General features: G+C 40.9%; 1 protein-coding gene across 2 annotated transcripts in view; it reads right to left on the bottom strand.

Annotated features, from left to right (window-relative positions):
• The window catches only part of ahnak (AHNAK nucleoprotein), a 37,270-nt gene extending 24,691 nt beyond the window's left edge, over positions 1–12,579 (bottom strand). For both annotated transcript variants that reach the window (XM_079268978.1, XM_079268979.1), the window contains exons 1-5: positions 12,450–12,579; positions 5,083–5,152; positions 738–795; positions 430–586; positions 106–323 (exon numbers count right to left, since the gene is read on the bottom strand). In XM_079268978.1, the coding sequence (XP_079125104.1) occupies positions 106–323; positions 430–586 (375 nt within the window). In that variant the 5' untranslated portion in view covers positions 738–795; positions 5,083–5,152; positions 12,450–12,579. The remainder of the gene's footprint in view (positions 1–105; positions 324–429; positions 587–737; positions 796–5,082; positions 5,153–12,449) is intronic.
• Between the last annotated feature and the right edge of the window lie 5,485 nt (positions 12,580–18,064).

Genomic DNA, 18,064 nt, shown 5'->3' with positions numbered 1-18,064 from the left:
AATACAGTAAGACGTACAACATGGAAATGTTATCATCACATGTATTTTGTTCAATAGATGCCCCACAAACAAATCAGTGATCATATAATTTAAAAAATAACTTACGAGGATGATGTCTGGACTGGAACTTCCTAACCTGGTCTTCCCTTCCCATGTGAGGGTGCTGACTGGTGAACGACACGGTGTGCTCACGGGCGAGCAGGAAGGGGATTTGTTTTGTAGTTTTAGTCCAACCTTGTGGTGGTTCAATGTCTTCAGTAGCTCAGCTGTTTCTTCTGAGCTCATGTTATCAAAGTAGATAGTGGCACCCACAATTTGGTCACCTATGGATTTTGTAGAGACAGGGCAAAAATCTGTTAAGAATACTAGTCAGCATGTAGGTGAGACATACATTACTTCATGATTTGAGAAAAGAAAATGATTTCCTACCTTCACATACTTTTCCAGACCGTGCTGCAGGTGACTCTCCTTTCACCTCCTTGACAAAGATATCTCCTCCACTTGTCTGTTCAATGGTCAAGCCAGTTTTTTCTGGGCCCTCCCAATCTGGAAAGAGCACCTCTCTGGTGTCCTCCTCTTCAGCCATCTGCAAACATAACCACAGAAATAACGTGTTTGAGAGAAACATTACAGGGCAGTTGGCAGGAACTTACAGTACATGCACAGTGTACAGTGTATTTTCACCAAGGTATACATATAGAAAGTACAAGAGATGTATTATGACTTTTATAAAATACCTTGTTTTGCTTTACTCTATTTACGCCCTGTTGTGTTGGAAACTCTATCTTGATTTTCCTGCACAAAAAAAGACAATAATAATCATTCAGACAAAATTGTGAGTACAATCCATCCCTTTATGTTCACAAAGTAATTTATTCCGGATAAAATGTTCTTCTTTCACCCTTAAAATGAATCCTAAATTTAACATTTACCCACCCCACTGTCAATAGGTTTGGCATGTAGGACCAAATGGCAAACAGTAGGTGGCGGTAAAACCCTTCCAGAAAACACAGCCTCTACCCCCTCCCTCCCTCCCTCCTCTTCACGCTGTGTTTTGCAAATTTGGTTGGAGTCAGACCACACCCTGCCCTGAGGAAAACGGCCCAATCCTGCGCCTACACCCTTGCTCCAATGTCAATAGCGAGAACAATGATGGTTAAAGCTGCCTTGTGTTATGAAAACACACACACAGCGGTGTGAAAATGCACAGTATCACATACAAAGTATGTGTGATACTTTGTATGTGATACTATGTATGTGATAAGTATGTTGGTGCATGTTTTCTCTTTAACACACATGCATATGCACAAACAGTAGTTTAATACTAAAATAAGTACATATTTTTAAATGCTCTCAAACGCACAATGCACAGCAAAGTTCATATTCTGTTCATTAATGACAGCTACATATCAGTTTCAATCTAGGTTGACCATATGGTAATTATATTCATTACATCATGACAAAATTGTAATACCACTATAATTTTAATGAGGGAATCATTCCGCTGCTGACTGATGCATCTTACCACATCAGACTGTGCAGCCATTCATTAGATTTCAGCAAATTGTCTATTTGCATGTAATCAGCCAAAATAAATGGCAAAAGCCTACCCAAAGGATGGCACAAGACAGGATACGAACAGGATATGAGTCATAGCGGTGACAGCTTGAATGCGTTTTTATGGGGAGGACATGAAAACGTGAGACCAACTTGGAAACGGACGCTAGAAGCTCTCTACTATAGTTTTATCACTCTGCACCATACTTATTCAAGGCATTGCAAAATACAACTTCTGGGTGGTCAGCTACACACTTCATGAATGCCTTTTTCCACTTGGTATACAAGTGTCTTCCTTTGAGATAAGCAGACCTGCTTCAAGACCATTATTTAAGGTGATGACATGTAGTTGGATTGCTGAGATAGTACATAGTAAACCGTGGGTGATCATTTAATTCACATACACGTGACTAAAACAAGATAAGACATGTAAACTCATGAGAAACTGTTACAACAGCTGGATTTACATGTTATCAGAAAAAATATTGAAGGATAATTTAGACTTTCTCTTTTTAGGAAAACTGAGCAAATTGTCTTTCAAATGTCAATCTGAGAAATAATTCCGGAAAAACACATTTTTCCATACTATTATGCACCACAGTAAATAACTCTCCCTTCCCCATTCACTGAAGCTGTCACAGTGCTCTGCAAGATAACAAGCTGCTGGGAATAAGACAAACCTGAGGCAAAGATAAAGAAACAGCTGTATTAAAAGGATCGATATTAAGCATTACTTGGTCAACGGCCATCTGGCACTCTCGCCACACTACCAGTATATAGTATTTTAAACAAATAAGAAGGTTAAGAAAAGACGCCACTGATGTTTTGGCTAGTTCACTAGGACTTTAAACAATATGCTGTAGCTGGTGGTGCATGTAGCTCCTTGTGTAAATGTGGACATGTGTGTGTGTGTGTGTGTGCGTGTGAGTTAGAGATCAGTTTGTCTCCTGACGTAATTGTATCCCAACCATTAACACATCATTCTTTTTTTTTAAGTTAGGGCGTGTGGGAAAGCATTAATAAACAAACAGTTTGGAATGCCAAATTGTTTGCAAACTGGTCTCTCTAGTTTGCTGCACCCTGTCCAAGGGTACACAACAAGCAATACACCAATTAACGCAGGTCAATAAATAGACTGGTTCCGCATTATTGGGAACACTGGAAAAGGCATGTCATGCTTTGGTGTAATATTAAGCCTGCTCTCTAAAATAGCCTTTTGCACACTCTCAGGACTGAATAACAAGAGCCAGGGCCACCGAGAGTGATAATACAATAAGTTAGGAATGGTGTTGATGCGAAGTATGACACCAACCACTCGCAGGCATCTACAACCTGATATTCTCCCTCCTCCCTCTTTCTCATTGTCTCTGTCAGTGTGACTTGATTGAAAATATTAACATAAATCTATCAAGATCTCAAGCATTACAGTATCCATAACATTATATGCATCAAACACAGCTGACATATGTCTGGAGGGGACAAACAAGGCAGTTTGCAGTTCCACAAACCCAGCTTTACCCAACGAACTCATGAAGATCAAATTCCACTTAGGTCAACTAACACTGCCAGTTATAGTATCTTAACCAGGCCGAGAGCATTTAAACTGAACCAAAAGAATTTGCGTTTTCCCTATGGGTCACAACGCAGCTCGTTTTACATACCCGCCTCCTCTCTTCATTCAGTCAATGAAAACAGACGAGAATAGCTGACAAACTTTTCACATGATCTTGGTTTCCTCACTTTCTTTCACATGCTTCTCAGGACTCGTTGACATTACACAAAACTGTCGAACTTCAGTTTCAGAGGGGGGCAGTGGATTTGAAGTATTTTTATTCTCAAATGAGGTACATATTATTGTTGGCTAGAAGTTTTTTGAAAAATAAAATCTCACAGAGGAAAGTGGAAGGCAACACCCATGTGTTTACAAAAATAAAACCAAGAGCAAGGGAGAGACAACTTTTTTCTTGTTCAATCTTCAATCTCTCACTCACAGGTATAACCTCAGGACACAACCCTCTTACTTTCTCTATTGTCATGCATAATTATCTTCCATATTTCAACTTCTTTTCCTTTTTTTCTCACATTGTACCACGTGATCGAGAGTTAACTATTTGAGCTGTCCTTATTTCTAAGCTTTGACATATTTCTGGCAGCAAGCCAAAGTGAGGAGCTGAGGCTCACAGCAATATGGGAGGGAAGGAAGGAACTTGGAGAGAGAGAGAGAGAGAGAGAGGGAGAGAGAGAGAAGAGGAAATAGTAAAAAAATGAAAGTGAGCGAGATAGTAAGTGAGAAGGGAAGAGGAATAGTTGTGAAACTGCCCTGTGAAATGTAAGCATATAAGTTAACAGTAAGAGGTGGGTGGAAATGAAGGTTCGAAAATAGGACTATCACTGAAGAGTCTCTTCAGCAGCTTACAATCTTCAATCTCTCACTCACAGAGGGCATCGTAAATACATGCTTCACTCTATGTTTTCATTCTTTATGAGTCTCAAGTATAAGAATCCCTCTATTAAGACAAGCTTAAAATATGCCCTTGCATAGCATAACCTCTTTTGGAACTAGAGCACAGAGAACCAATTATCTTGACAAAGATCATATTATTAGAAATAAATTGTGTTGTAAACAGATGCTAAATAAGTAAGCCTCTGTTCTTGAGATCATAAGACCGGCAGGCAGTCTGTGACTCAAAGCAGTCAGGCAACATGAGAATCAGCCAGTCCTCTATTCTTTCTCTTTCATTCGCTGACTGAGATTGATGTTTCTGATGTCACATGTCCACGAATTTGATTAACGATGTCATGAAATGCATATTTGTACATCAAACAAAATTAGATTTTTGCAAGAAGCATTAGAGGAAAGGATGGCATGGAGGTAGGAGGGCAGAGGGAAACAGATGAGCTTGTTTATCTATCATGTTTTATTATGGCCTGGTATGTATGTGTGTTGAGCAAGGGGGGATGTGAGGACAACCAGGCAGACAAAAGCTTCTGTTATTAACTACTGCAACCACATTGCTGTTCTGGATGCGCCTCTCTTACAGCCTGTCATTGGCTTGCATACGTTTTGGGTTTGGTATAGCTTCTTATGCTATTCCTCGACTCTTCAGGAATGAATTGTCCACAGCTGCCAACTTCAAAGAGTTCAAGCAGTATGGGCTTGTCTGGCCTTTGATTTGTTTCATAAGAAGGGTAAAGGGTTTTTAGCGGAACAGGTGGTGTCTGGGGGAGGAAGGAGGGCTGCGAAGAGGAGGCACCGGGAGCAGAAGCAGCTAAGTGTCAGGTTTCCACAAGGCAGGCCTTTCACAGCTGAATGGTGGTGGAATGACCTTCCAGGTTCAAAGGAGGCTTTGCAACAAACATTCCAACAGAAGTTTGGTGTCTGGCCGCATAACAGAACACTGTTCTAAGGTGACACTGACTAGATGGCCTTGGATTGGAGTGAAGGGTGATAAGAAATGTTTTCTTTCAGTTACGTAACCAGTAATAGATGCGTGGAACACTTGCATTATGTCTCAGGACACTTACCTTGGATTGCTCAAGCAAGGCCAAGGCCAAGGCCTTCAGTCTGATGCTGCGGTTCTTGAATTCTTGGCTTCTGTTGGCAGAGGGACAAAAACAGGATTGGGATTTAAATAACATGATTAAAAATGTCTTAAATAACAAGAACATTAAGTTGATACGTTTTACCGTCATCATGGGTGATACAATAGAAGCCAATTTATCATGCATAACAGACTCATGTTTGAAAGACAGCAAAACATATTCCTCACATACAAGTCAGTGTTGCTTTAAGGGGTGTGTCCCAACATGACACATGAAGCCACATACATCCAGGATTCACTCATGGCTTTTTTGTGTAAATGCTCAATGGTCCTGCCCATAACCAATCCGAGCCTTCAGAGACTTTAATAATTAAACCAACAGAAGTAGAAGCACTGACCCTGGCAAGTAAATATGCAAAACGACTCCCTTTAAGTAAATAAATCCGGCTACTTGTTTGGTGCGGCCCTCACTTCTGCAGAAGAGAAGATAGACGGACACACTAACACAGTATCTATCCAGGATCCAGTTCAGTTTGATGTGATTTGAAAGTTAAAAAGTAGCCAATGCACTTCAAGAGGAACTTTAAAAGGACACGTAATATGCCTGTAAATTCCTCTGCTCTAGTTTCATTGCTTGAGAGACGACTGTGAGACAAGACTGCACTGCCAAGGTGTATAAAACCACTGTAGTATAACAACAGGAATGGGCAGCTACAAAAGACAATATATCAATTAAAAATGTTGTGACTATAATCATGATTTAGATTTCAAGTGTTATCCTGCACACCAAGTCAATCTTACTTTTATCCACTAAGACTAGCTCAAACTCTTACCAGACTAACGAGGATTATTGCTACAAGCCATCGGCATATTGCGAAACAAAGCCTTCTCTTTGTCAGTCTCAGTACAAACAGAACCAGACTTTGATGTGTGTACAGACAGGCATCTACCAGTGGGAACATGTCCCTCAGACAAATTCTTCTGATAAAGGCTCTCTAACCCCGTCATTAACCATCGCCTCCCCAGGCCCCCATGTTCAAATGAAATTGCTCAATACTCTGGGAAACGTATGCCAAATGACTGTGTTTGCAAGACTCTGAACCTATTTCTAAACAGTCTAATTTTGAATAACGATGCTAAACGATAAATGCTGTATAGAGCAACAGAGCGCAAACATGCTCCTTAAACCAAGCGAGAAAGCTTGTAAAATGCTTCAAAGGTTTGCCTAAGAATGGGTTGTTGATTACCTTTTTGAACTGTACTGAAATAGATGGGACATAGCTGAGACAAATGCCAGCCAGTTTGTGGTTGTCATGTTTGTGTAGGGAAATTTGCGACACAGCAGCTGTGTACACTCTCTAACCCATATTCTTGTTACAGAGACATATTAATCAGACAGCCATGTTGGGAGTCGTTCAGATAAAGGGCTGACTGAAAAAAAAGGCTGATTTTTGTCAAGAATCTGTTAAATTACTGAAGGTAATGTGAGATATAATTTGCTGGATTACTAGTGCCAAAGACTAAATTAGATAAATGGTATTTGAGATGCTTATGACTTATTTTGTGAGATTTGTTGATGAATGTGATTTGTGACGACTTCCAGATACATTTATTTATTGGTTCATTTGAACGGGACAGTGCACATTCATAAAAACATTTCTGCAAATGTGCCAGAGTTAGCCAAAAGGCTATTTTTCATCTGTAGTCCCATTGACTCAAAAGATAGAAAACACCTTCTGTTCTCAATACCTTGGTTGAGGCCACACATAAACACACATGTAGGCATGCACAGTCAGGTGAAGTGTGGTCACCTACAAAAAGCCAACAAAAACACATTCCATGTTGAATAGTAGAAATACTGCGCCACAGTCCACGAGGTGGATCGCGTCGCTTTACCCCTGTGCTCTGCTTGCAGAGGGAGCAGCTCAGTTCACAGCCCCACCCAGGCCTCCAGTCACACACATTCTTTGATAGAGCCGTCAGGCCAGCTGGAAGGGAGCCCAGCCTCTCCCCACAGTGACTAACTCCAAAGAAATGTCCTCTTTCTCTCCGACTCCAGCCTCATTCTATGCCGCCCACCTTGCACCCTGCCTGAGTGCCCACCCCCTGCCATCACCCCCAACCTCCAGGTTCTGCTCAAATAAACAAGAACACCACATTCAGTCAGATATGCACGTTTAGAGGCACCCTAAAATACACGCTCTTAAAAGAACACCGAGAAGTAACACTGGATCCCATTTTCACCATCCACGTCACCATCATCACCGTTTTAGCTAGCTCCGCCTGTGCACCAAGTGGATGCAAAAAACAACACTCTACACCTCACCCATTCCCAGTCCTTGTGTCTTCTTCTATGCCATGAGGGCACATACCTGCACAGTTTGACTTGTGTGCATAGTTGGTCCCAGTACACTAAAAACTGATCAAAGTGTCTGTAGTCAATCCATCATGCTGATTGCCAAATCTAATCAATTTGGCAAACAGAAAACAGGGGCAGTGTGACAATGATTAAAGCTCAATTGTAAGTGAATCAGGCACAGTGATGCTGTTGAGTGATTCGATTATGACTAAAAAGGACTAAAAACAGTGACCAAATCAATTGGGCTGTCAAAACAGAATAAACTCCCTGTTAGTCTCTCTCTATTGTAGTTTGACAGAGCAAGTACAACAAATACCAAAAGACACACAGCAGGCAGCCCCCCCCCCCCCCCCCCCGACTTTCCTCAAAAACGCAGATAGGACATGCATGTGTGACACGTATAAAAGGAATGCACGTCAAAATAAATGGTTCTTTTCTGCACTCCATAGTCCACACAGCCCTCAACGAAACCACAAGTCCTACATAAACCAAAGCCTGCCCACTGACGCCAACTTGGCCTGCTGCTGATTAAACTATTGTGATTCTGGCAGGATTCGTGCACAGAATGGAAAAACTGAAGAGAACTCTTAAAATCCTGTTCTCTTGCTTTTACAAGAGCACAAAGTGAACCAGGGGTTGCGCTCAGCCTCAACTATGTCTTGATTTGCATGTAAATTATATTCTAAGCATCATTTTTCACAAAAAGGATAGTAAAATAACTCTTCTATGCTATATGAGGCAATACCGGATAAATCATGGTTCCTATAATTACTCATTGTTCTCTATCACACTCCTAGACATCCAAGCAGGGAGGGTCTCACTTTGAATTTCCTCTCCCGGGGTTTCTTTCATTTTTTCCTGATGCGTTAATGTTTTCAGGGCAGTGTTTCCTTGTCTTCTCGTGGACTTAGGCTGCATCACAAACTGTTGCCGTTGTGGGCCTGTACATCCCACTGAGACATTAGATGTATTGTTGGGCTATACAAAAGAAGCAGCAGTAACATTTTTTGCAAACATATAACAAACCTATAGATGAGATTCTGAAATGTGAAGTGATCCTGAGCTGGTGCCTGTGGGCAGTTTCAGAGCCAACATTGAGAAACGAACAGCAAAAAAATAAGCCGATGACAAGCACAGCTGCAGAATAACTGAGTTTAGGATGCAAAGTGGCATGAACAGTTACACCAGAGAGAGAAAGAGGACAATGAAGTTCACACAGTTCTGCCACAAAAATAAGATATCAAGTGAGCTTTACAGACATCCACAACAACCTTATTGGCCATGCCACATATCTGCCCAACTTCAACTCGTTGTAGTTTGTCATCAGCAGCTGCTGTTTAAATAAGAACAAATGCAAGTCCATTCATGGAGCAGGGGACAAGAAGGTTAAGAGGAGGGCTAGATGGCAACCGTAGCAGCAGAATGTATATATAGACATAAGGCTTCCTTAGAGCTTGAAGCATAAGCACAGCGTTAGTATGTATTCATACTTAGCCACAGTAGTGCAGAGTTGTTTAGAGCAAGCGAGTGTTGGATTGTGATGACGTGCCATTCTTGAGTATCTTGTGGCAGATAAAGAAAACTTAAACAAAGCTGAATGTATTTCTGAATTTACATTCCGAGCCCTGTCGCCCTGACACTCTGGCTGCCCCATTCCAAAGAGAGGTTTTGTCATGGGGTGTAGGTCATACAATTAGTGGAGAGCAGGTAGTCATGTGAGATTGATCGATTTTGGATGGATTTGTTAGATTAACTGTCTGGCAGAGAAGTGGCGAAAGTTATCGGCTTATCAGAAAAATGATTCACACCCTTTCTAAATCCCATGATTGCATCAATCTCACCAAGCTTAAAGCTACAGTAAGTCTGAATTGCATGCCTGTGCATGGGTGTGACTTGCAGAGGCTTCGTGTGTAGCTTATGGTGACTGTCCCATCGTACTTCTCAAATCAACATTCCTCCAAAACAAGGCAAGCAATGCTAATGACAGGTGAGCATACTGAGGACACGCTCAAACATTCCAAACAGGCACTGGATGGACGAGAAGGGAGTGGCTGCTGGGTGGATTGCCTTGAAGGACTCACAACTGAATTGCACACTGCAGTTTGCTGTTGATTTGCATCTGCATGACAAAACAAACTTCCCTCACTGGAACAACTGCGGATCTACAAATGTGCTGTTGTTTCATTCAACCAATCCCTCAGGTAGTCTGCTGCATAATGTCCGAAAGCCGAGCTTTGCTTCTAAATGAACTCTAGTTTCATTGCAACCACCCTCCCTTCTTTTTGAGTATTCACTAGTACATCCAACTTCCTTTTTTGCCTTTCCTTGCTGTCCCTCCTTCCAACCACCCGCTCAACAAGCCCATGAGGAAATGGCAGAGGAAGTGTGATAGAGACCAGTTTCTTTCCGTTTCACACTGGCACGGCTGAGTAACAACACTCTCGCCTGTACTGCCTGTTAAGAATTGACAGTGCTTCTGTAAAAAGTATCCTAACATAATTGTGCTCAGAATCCAAACAGTCAGGAGGCATGTCCTTAAGGCTGGTAAAGATGCTGTTTGTCACATGGGTGGCAGCTGCATCATAATCAGCATGACTGGCCATGTGCACCGCCAATGTTTGCTACAATGACTAAGCAATTAACTTTCTTCACAGTGCGGTTTTTGGAACTGAAAATGTCAGACATTACGTCAAGTGTCAATGTAAAATAGCCTCTACACTGTTCTGACAAACAGTATCGGCCCCCAGGTCAAGATAAGGCTGTTAACGGACAAGCGTTTTAGCTGCATGTAGTCAGGAACCAGTTACAACAGTTTTAGCTCTCAAATGTTTCTATTGATCCACCCCCTTCCGGCAATAAATCTGCACCTTTACGAATATGTTTTTTATCCCCAAGTAAAGCATGTAATTGTTAAATGCTAAGAACAGTAAACAGCTTAAATTACAACCCAAATGCCTTTTAGCCCTGTGTCAGTCGGCTCCTCAAGCAGTCACAGTCAATCACCTTGACAAGACCAATTTGAGAAATGCCAGACATGTACAACTGTGAGGCCCTCAATATGAGTTTAGTGCGCAATGTCGACAAGATTGTGCAGAGCGGAGCAAAAAGCAGGTCTCCATAACACTCACTGAAATGATTTTTGGGTGTGGCAAGAGGGAGCAGCGGAGCAACTCCACGCTAAGACATTTGACATTCAATCGAGATGTGACAAACGATTACATTCGGTCGTTTTTTTCCCAAAACGTTTTCCTCAACATGAACCAATACATCATATCAATCAAACGAGACTATATGTGATGATTCTGGTTTGAACCACACTTGGAAAGGTGCCGCTAATACTATGTACGCAAGTTAGGCAGAAATATGTATATTACACAACGTTTTTGGGCAGATAAAGTGCGTTTCTCTCTTTCCCAAAAAGTGCCAAGCCTAAGCTCCCCCTCTATGCCTCAAACCTGGTTTCAATTAGCTTGTCTTTCCAAACCACTACATTCCATTACTCCCCTCCTCACCCTCACCCCGCCCATCCCCCCCTCTCACTTACTCACTCCTTGACTCTCTTTCCCTGTCTTCCTCCCTCCTTCTCCTCCCCTGCACCCCCTCTTTCCTCCCCTGCACACCCTGGCCGGGTGCCCAGGTTAGGAGACCCAAGGTAAAAGAAAGACAGACAAATCTCTTTTCATCCGAAATATTAAAAAGTAAGTCATGAGAATTCTCAGAACAAAGCAGCAGTGATAGTTGCCAACTTTCTCTTACGTAACGCTGGCTGGGAAAGGCCTTGTTCAAAGACTGGTTTATGTCATATCAATAACCTTCATACATGTTTGCCGCATTCCAACAACAGCAGACTGCGTTAAAAAGGCCAATATATTAAATGTTCATTTTTCCCTATGGCTGATAATACAACACCCTACAACACAGTTGGCAGAGAATAAGTTATGATCAGTACTGTTAATTGTGCAAACTTTGTACGATTTAGAGGGACCCATTGCGACAGAAGTCTGCAGCATGTATGTTTTATTTTTGCAATACAGGGTGTGCCTCTGTGAGGAGACAGCAAAGCAAGAAGGAAGGGAGGGGGAAAAGGTGGGGGTGGAGGGAGGTGAAAGGGAGGAATCCACACCCAAGCTTGTTGCTGCACGCGTTCAGAGAATTTGCTTTACTTTCTAAACTTCACGGTCTGAGCAAAAAACTCGTTGGACAGATAAGAGAAACACCTGAACAATAACATTTATGAAAGCACCCGACTCTTTTATCTTTGAGCTCCACTTGCATCTGCTGTGTGGGATATTCTAGTGCAGTAAAAAAGAGTTCACTGTCCCAAAGTCTCGTGATTATGTGTATTCAAAGTCAAATCACTGCACAAGATTTCTTGACTGAAATCATATGGCGATACCGTGTATGTTTTTTATAACAGTGGGTTCAGCACTCACATGCACCTTGGTTAACAACCTTTGTGCGCAGTTAAAAGAAAAGTAAAGTGCGCAACTCCAGTCAAGCCCTCTGCATTCATGTGGCGACTGTGGGTACACACCCACTTCTTACTTCTTTCCCTATTTTAAATCAGTATATAAACTTCTGATGAAATTCACACAAAATCACTCCCACTTTGCAGCTCTACAGAAAAAAAACATAAGTAATGATATCAATTTTGTCTTTATACAAAAAGTCACTATCACAAAACCTTTACAAAAAAAACTCCACAGGTTACCGCAGAAGCTAAACACATAAAATAAAGTAGGACAGAGTCACTATAAACGTACCACTGTTACACACACTCACTGCAGCTGCCTGAATATTACAAGAATGTTGGATTGTGCAACGTAGTTGTTGAAACGAAATCCAGGTTATTATAAGGGATTTGCTATTTTTCAGCAAATTTAACAATCAGCAATATTGAAGCAAAGCACAGCTGCCAACAAAGTTCACAAACACAGTTTTTAAAAAGCATGAACTTAAATCTAAAGAAATTTAAAAAAGTGCATCTTTACCTGTGCGCAGTCTTTGCGCCCAAGAAGCCTCACTCCAGTTTGAGCATCCTTGAAAACGCGTCCTGTTTTCTTCTCCCAGCCCAAGAAAAGCGCTTCGTCCCGTCACAACTTTGTAGTCTGTTCGGATTCCTGTTTCTCGATCAAGACCAAGTTTCCAGGGCGTTTTCTTCCCCCTCTCTCCCGCCCTCCGCTGCTCTGAGTTGAATTGAACTTTTTTTTCCCTGTGTGGCTGCTCCTCTAGGCTGTGCAGAGTGGTTAGAGGGAGCTGCATGGGTCGGGCTCCTGGTTTCCAGAAGGAGGGGAATTCAGGGGAGGGGATCAGTGCGAGGGAGTGGTTCACAGCAGCCGTGGGACCACCCACTGACAGAGGGCCCCGGTGACACGCAACAGGAAAAGCAACTTCAGCTTCCAAACAAAAATGGAGACAAAAGGTTATTTACTATAAAATAACTACATCAAATGTCCATAATACATTTATCACCGAACTTTTACCAGCAGTCAGCGTTTTTGAAACTGCTTTTATCAAAAGTACTCAAAATATCAAAGTGAGCAGCAGTGACTGACAAGATATTGTTTGAGCCATATAATGTATTATTCAAGCAGGGCGGCTTTGCATATTTTGTAATTCATCTTTGCTGCCAATAACAATAACAACTGGAAGGTACATGTTGAGTGCTTTAAGCTAATTTAAGGAATGTGACTCACCTCATAGCCAACTGACAGCCAGCAGCAGACTTTAATGCATAAATGCTCAGTGTAGCCGTCCAAACCAGTTGTATCTCCGTTTCTTCATTTCTTACCATTCTAAAATCGATTTACCGTAAACAAAATGAAACTGTTTTAAATCGTTTTTCATCCGTTTTTGTTTTACATTTCAGAGTAAGAATAAAATACACAGAGTAACACACCACAATGTGATGTGCTGGACAATGGCATAAACATGTTATTACAGTGTTTAAACTACTGCACACAAACTGACACAAACTTATCATTAACAAAAAATGACTCAGGAGTACGTCCTTTACTTACACACAGAAGGCAAAGTGTGTATTTACAAGACAGGGTTTTCGAAGTGTTTTGTTTTAACAATGCCCACCCTGAATTAAGTCTTACTGAATTCTAAGAGCTGCATGTTTTATGTATAAATAACTTCATTTCGGTCATGTCCAAGATGTTGCATACTCTCTCCCCTACATATTTTTGTAATAGTCACATGAAAATTGTTTGAAGAGTGAGGCGTCGTAGTCGCGGTACAGTTCCTCTTACTGCTTTGATGTACTGAATGATGTTTCAGTTATCCCACTCTCACAATGCCGTTGCTGCCAGTGTTGGGCGTGACGCTTACAAAAGCACAAAAGTTACAAACGTAACACCTTATAGTAACACATTGCTTTTTGCAACAAAGTAATACGACACATTACTAATAGGATGTTGGTGATATTATTACAGTACATTATCCTCGTGCCAAAATTCGATGGCTGAGATGGCTGCAGAGTCTGCACTCTACAGTTTAAAAATGGGTGTACTCCCATTACCTAGACATCAAAGGAAAGGACACAAACAAAACCGGCAAGTGCAATCAAGGGAAGCCTGGTGCTGTAGAGGGTTCACGCTAACACTAAGCTAACTGAGAAGGGCTACGTTGCGACTCGTAAGCAGAAGAGAAAGGTTGAGGACTTTTTAAATGTTATCAATTCTGCTTCTGAAACATGTCATTCCGGTAGGTTGTGACGCTCAAAACAATGTATCCACCATCTAACACCGACCCACCGATGAGGCGGCCCACAGGGATTTGTCCTGGCATGCCAGGTGGCCAGTACACCACTGCTAGCTAGACTGTGGTAATTAAGTGTTGTTACTGGCAATTACGCAGCAGAACAGAATTTCTATTTCTTTTTTTAACTCAGTTTAGTTACTTTAGACAGTTAGAAATCACTAATTTAGGATATGTTCATTTCTCACACCAATGTCCAGTGTCCTTGAAACACCCTTTCCTTCTTGTACATGTCACACCCATGCTTAGCGAGGTGAAATAGCAAACTTGCAAGGAGTACACACAGAGGAAGTTACTGCGTTGCTTTGCAAAGACCGAACAGGGAGTGGCACACAGACACACACAAGCGTACATGCGCGCGCACACATACTATTATATCATCACATTACTCCAGCATGAGCCAAGACAGCTCTGATTTTGTTTTGTGTCAAACACAGGGTGCAGTTCCTCCTCAAAAAGAAGATGTGCATGCATGCCTGTATTTGTCTAATTGTGAGCATGCTGAGATAAAAGTGAAGAAGTAATCCCTTCTATGTGCAAAAGAAACTGAGATCTTAAAGAACTCTGTTTGCAAGAGTGGCATTGCTTTACTCTTTGGACTGCGGCCGCGTTTTGTATAAACAATGCTTTTCACATTACCGTAGGGCTCGGAAAGTTCTTAGATGCTATTCTGTGAATGAGTAGGTGGACAACATGCATGGCGTTGCATTTCACTTCATTGACTGCAGAGATCATTTATATTGTCCACATGTTAGAGAAACCATCCGGTACTTTTCAACCGTGTGGCTTAATCTGTGAAAAGGATGATTATAATATGCACACAAAGTGTCCTGCTCCTGCACCGGTTTGCTCAGTTCCACAAGTTTGACTCTTTGCCACTGAGGTGTGGCCGTTATTGCCTTTGAAGACCAGTTCCAGCGCCAGGTATCCTATAGTGTGTGCACATGTAAATAGCGCTAGGCTTGTGTGCTACTCAACAACTTTACGGTCAAATAACACACTGGCACTTCTGCACGTTCTTTCCTACTCAGAATGACCATGTTGATGAACCTTCACTGTGACTTAAAAGCTCATTCTTACACTGATGAGGTGACTATCTGATAAACAGCCTGATTACTTATTGATTCACCTGTTGTGTGTTAAAGCTAAATCAATCCAAAACAGGAGTTGAAGATCAGGATCAAGATTAGGAATTAAAATGTGGATTGTGCAATAGGGACAAAAATACACAACAACAAATTAGATAATTAGATAATTTGCACACATGCAAGGCATGTTTCAGCAAACTGAAACCCTACTTTTAGCACTTTGTGGCAGGTCATTCTAGTTGAACACAAGGATATGTGAGAATGGGTGTTTCCTGGTCCTAGGTGTGTCAGCCAGTGTGAACCAGCGCAAATAGCTTGGCTCAGAGCTCGGTGACTCACGGCCCATGACTACAATGAAAACAAGGCAGCTCAGAATGTCGAGGAGAGGAAAATCAAAGGATTAGATAGGGATGGACGGTTGAATGTGTGTGTGTGTGTGTCTGTGTATGCTTGTTTGTGTATTTGTGACTGTGTGTGTATGATTAATGTCTCCCGCAGGATAAGGGAAGTCACATGGCGCTGGCCTGAGCAGAACTGTAACTTGTGATATGATTAAGCAAAACTGACACCACACCTAGATATAATGATAGTTTAAATTCTATCCTTGAGCAACAACCCATTATTGGCATGAGAGCCAGATGGGTGGAAGTTGCCCATTTGATTGCGTAATGCAGGATTTATCAGACACAAGGGACTATCTGAACACACTCGCAACAGAGTTTTTAACCAAAACAAACAAACAATAGTTTTGTTGATAATTTAAAAAGGTTAGGAATGCGATGAGAAGAGAGAAAACGCATGTCTTACACTGGCAAAGTGTCACAATTGTCAGCTGAAGTTCTGTCCTAAATTCAGACAATGCACACAGTGTACATGGCCTCGGCGGTATGAGTCATCAAGATCATTTGTGAGAACATGAGATACAATCGAAGGGTTTTACGCCAAAATACATTTGAGAATGTAACTCAATGTTCGCTGCTCTTTTTCTCCCTTTTCTTATCTTTCTTTTTGTCCATGTTTACTAAAGGTGACTAAAACAACATTTATTGCTGTACGGCGTAACCGATAACTGTATAGTTTAACACACAAAATGCTGATTTACATAAACAACAAGCCCATTCAAATGGCCTGCATTCACTGAAACTGATCTTGTTTGCTGCATTTGTGGTCACTTAAAAATGCCATTTCACTTAAAAGGTCATTGTCAAGAGCAGCAATAAAAGCAGGGACTCACTACACATATCATATTGTGTGCAGATGGAGGAGTTCTTTGTATGCCAATTTTATTCGATTTTTCACACAATGCAACATTGTCAATGTTGTGACTAGATAAACTGTCAAAGAGGCATTGTCAGTGTTGAAGAATGTCAAAGCAAGTGTACCACAGATTCAACTTGTGCTCCACATAAACGAATGAATGTGCTATTGCTGAAGATGAGTCAAAAAGGCGATTTTTGAGCGATATCTTCCGACTGCTGTTTACTTTTGGTGTCACTGTTCATTTCAATTGTACTTGACCTTGTGTCCTATATTTAACCAGGTAGATTCATTGAGATAGGAACTCTTTTTCACATGTACAGGGAATCCTACAAAATAACTCACCAGTTTCTCTTGTAGAAAGATATTGACGAATGTAAGGTATGTGTGATCGATCACCTGCAGCATCGGCTCTCTCAGCTCAGAGTCCTTCACTCAATAAATGCAACAAGACAAACTATTCCGGTGACAGTGTTATATTTTATCTCTTATTTGTGAATGATCAACAAAAACACAGTGGATTACAAATCAGTTGACTGTTTGAAACCATGATGTATTGACTGACTGCATTGCTGAGATAAAAATGTCTTCAAATCAAAGTAGAGACCATGGGGCCAATGGCCCCTTCTCATCTTCAAACTCAACCTTTCACTAATCTTTAAATTTGCATGCTATTAAGTTTAATGCAGTGTAATGTTGTGCAATATCATATTATGTCATGGAATTAGACGCCATAGTGTTAAAAAAAATAAAAATAAAATGAATACAATTACTTTTTGGATAACCTGAATTACAACTTTTGTTTTACAGTATGTTTAACAAACTGGATATTCTAAGTAAATAGTTTAACAAGGTTGTGTTCAAATATATAGAACTTCAGACTAATCTGATTCATTAACACCTGAAATACTGCACACTTTACATGTAGTCATTATCTCGAAAAGTGAAACCCCTTCTTTATAATCAGTGCTGGAATGTAACAAAGAAATGCAGTAGCATTTAGGTAATGCTATGTAATTACGTAACCTGACAGCATACGAAGTACAACAAAGAAACTCTGCGGATATATTATGCTTAAATATAATTATCCTGTAATATATAACAATAAAATGGCGAAAGGGGCCATTCTGCTGCTTACTTTTACGTTATTTAATTTAATTTTGCCAGAAACAATTTCAACACATATTTGAACGAAATGTAAACTGTTAACGTCGTGAAACATCACTGTCTCTTCCTTCCATTCTTTATTTGCTTATGCTGAGACCAGTGCAGCTTTGAATATAATAGGAACATTCCTTACTAATTTGCTGTGAAAGTTAAGGATTGGCCTCATCCTGTTTTAGAAATCCAATTTAATTTAATTGAATTAGCACAGATAATTGGATTTTCTTCATCGTCTTGGAAAATGAGTTAGGGACAATGGAACTAAAGCAAAAGAGAGATGATGTGCAAAAAGTTAACTTAACTTAATTACCAAATGCATCATATATTGCATC

The sequence above is a fragment of the Melanostigma gelatinosum genome, assembly GCF_949748355.1.
Source record: "Melanostigma gelatinosum genome assembly, chromosome: 5".
Classification (NCBI taxonomy): Eukaryota; Metazoa; Chordata; class Actinopteri; order Perciformes; family Zoarcidae; genus Melanostigma; species Melanostigma gelatinosum.
Note: the sequence above shows the minus strand (reverse complement) of the source record. Positions and strands in the feature narration are given on the sequence as shown.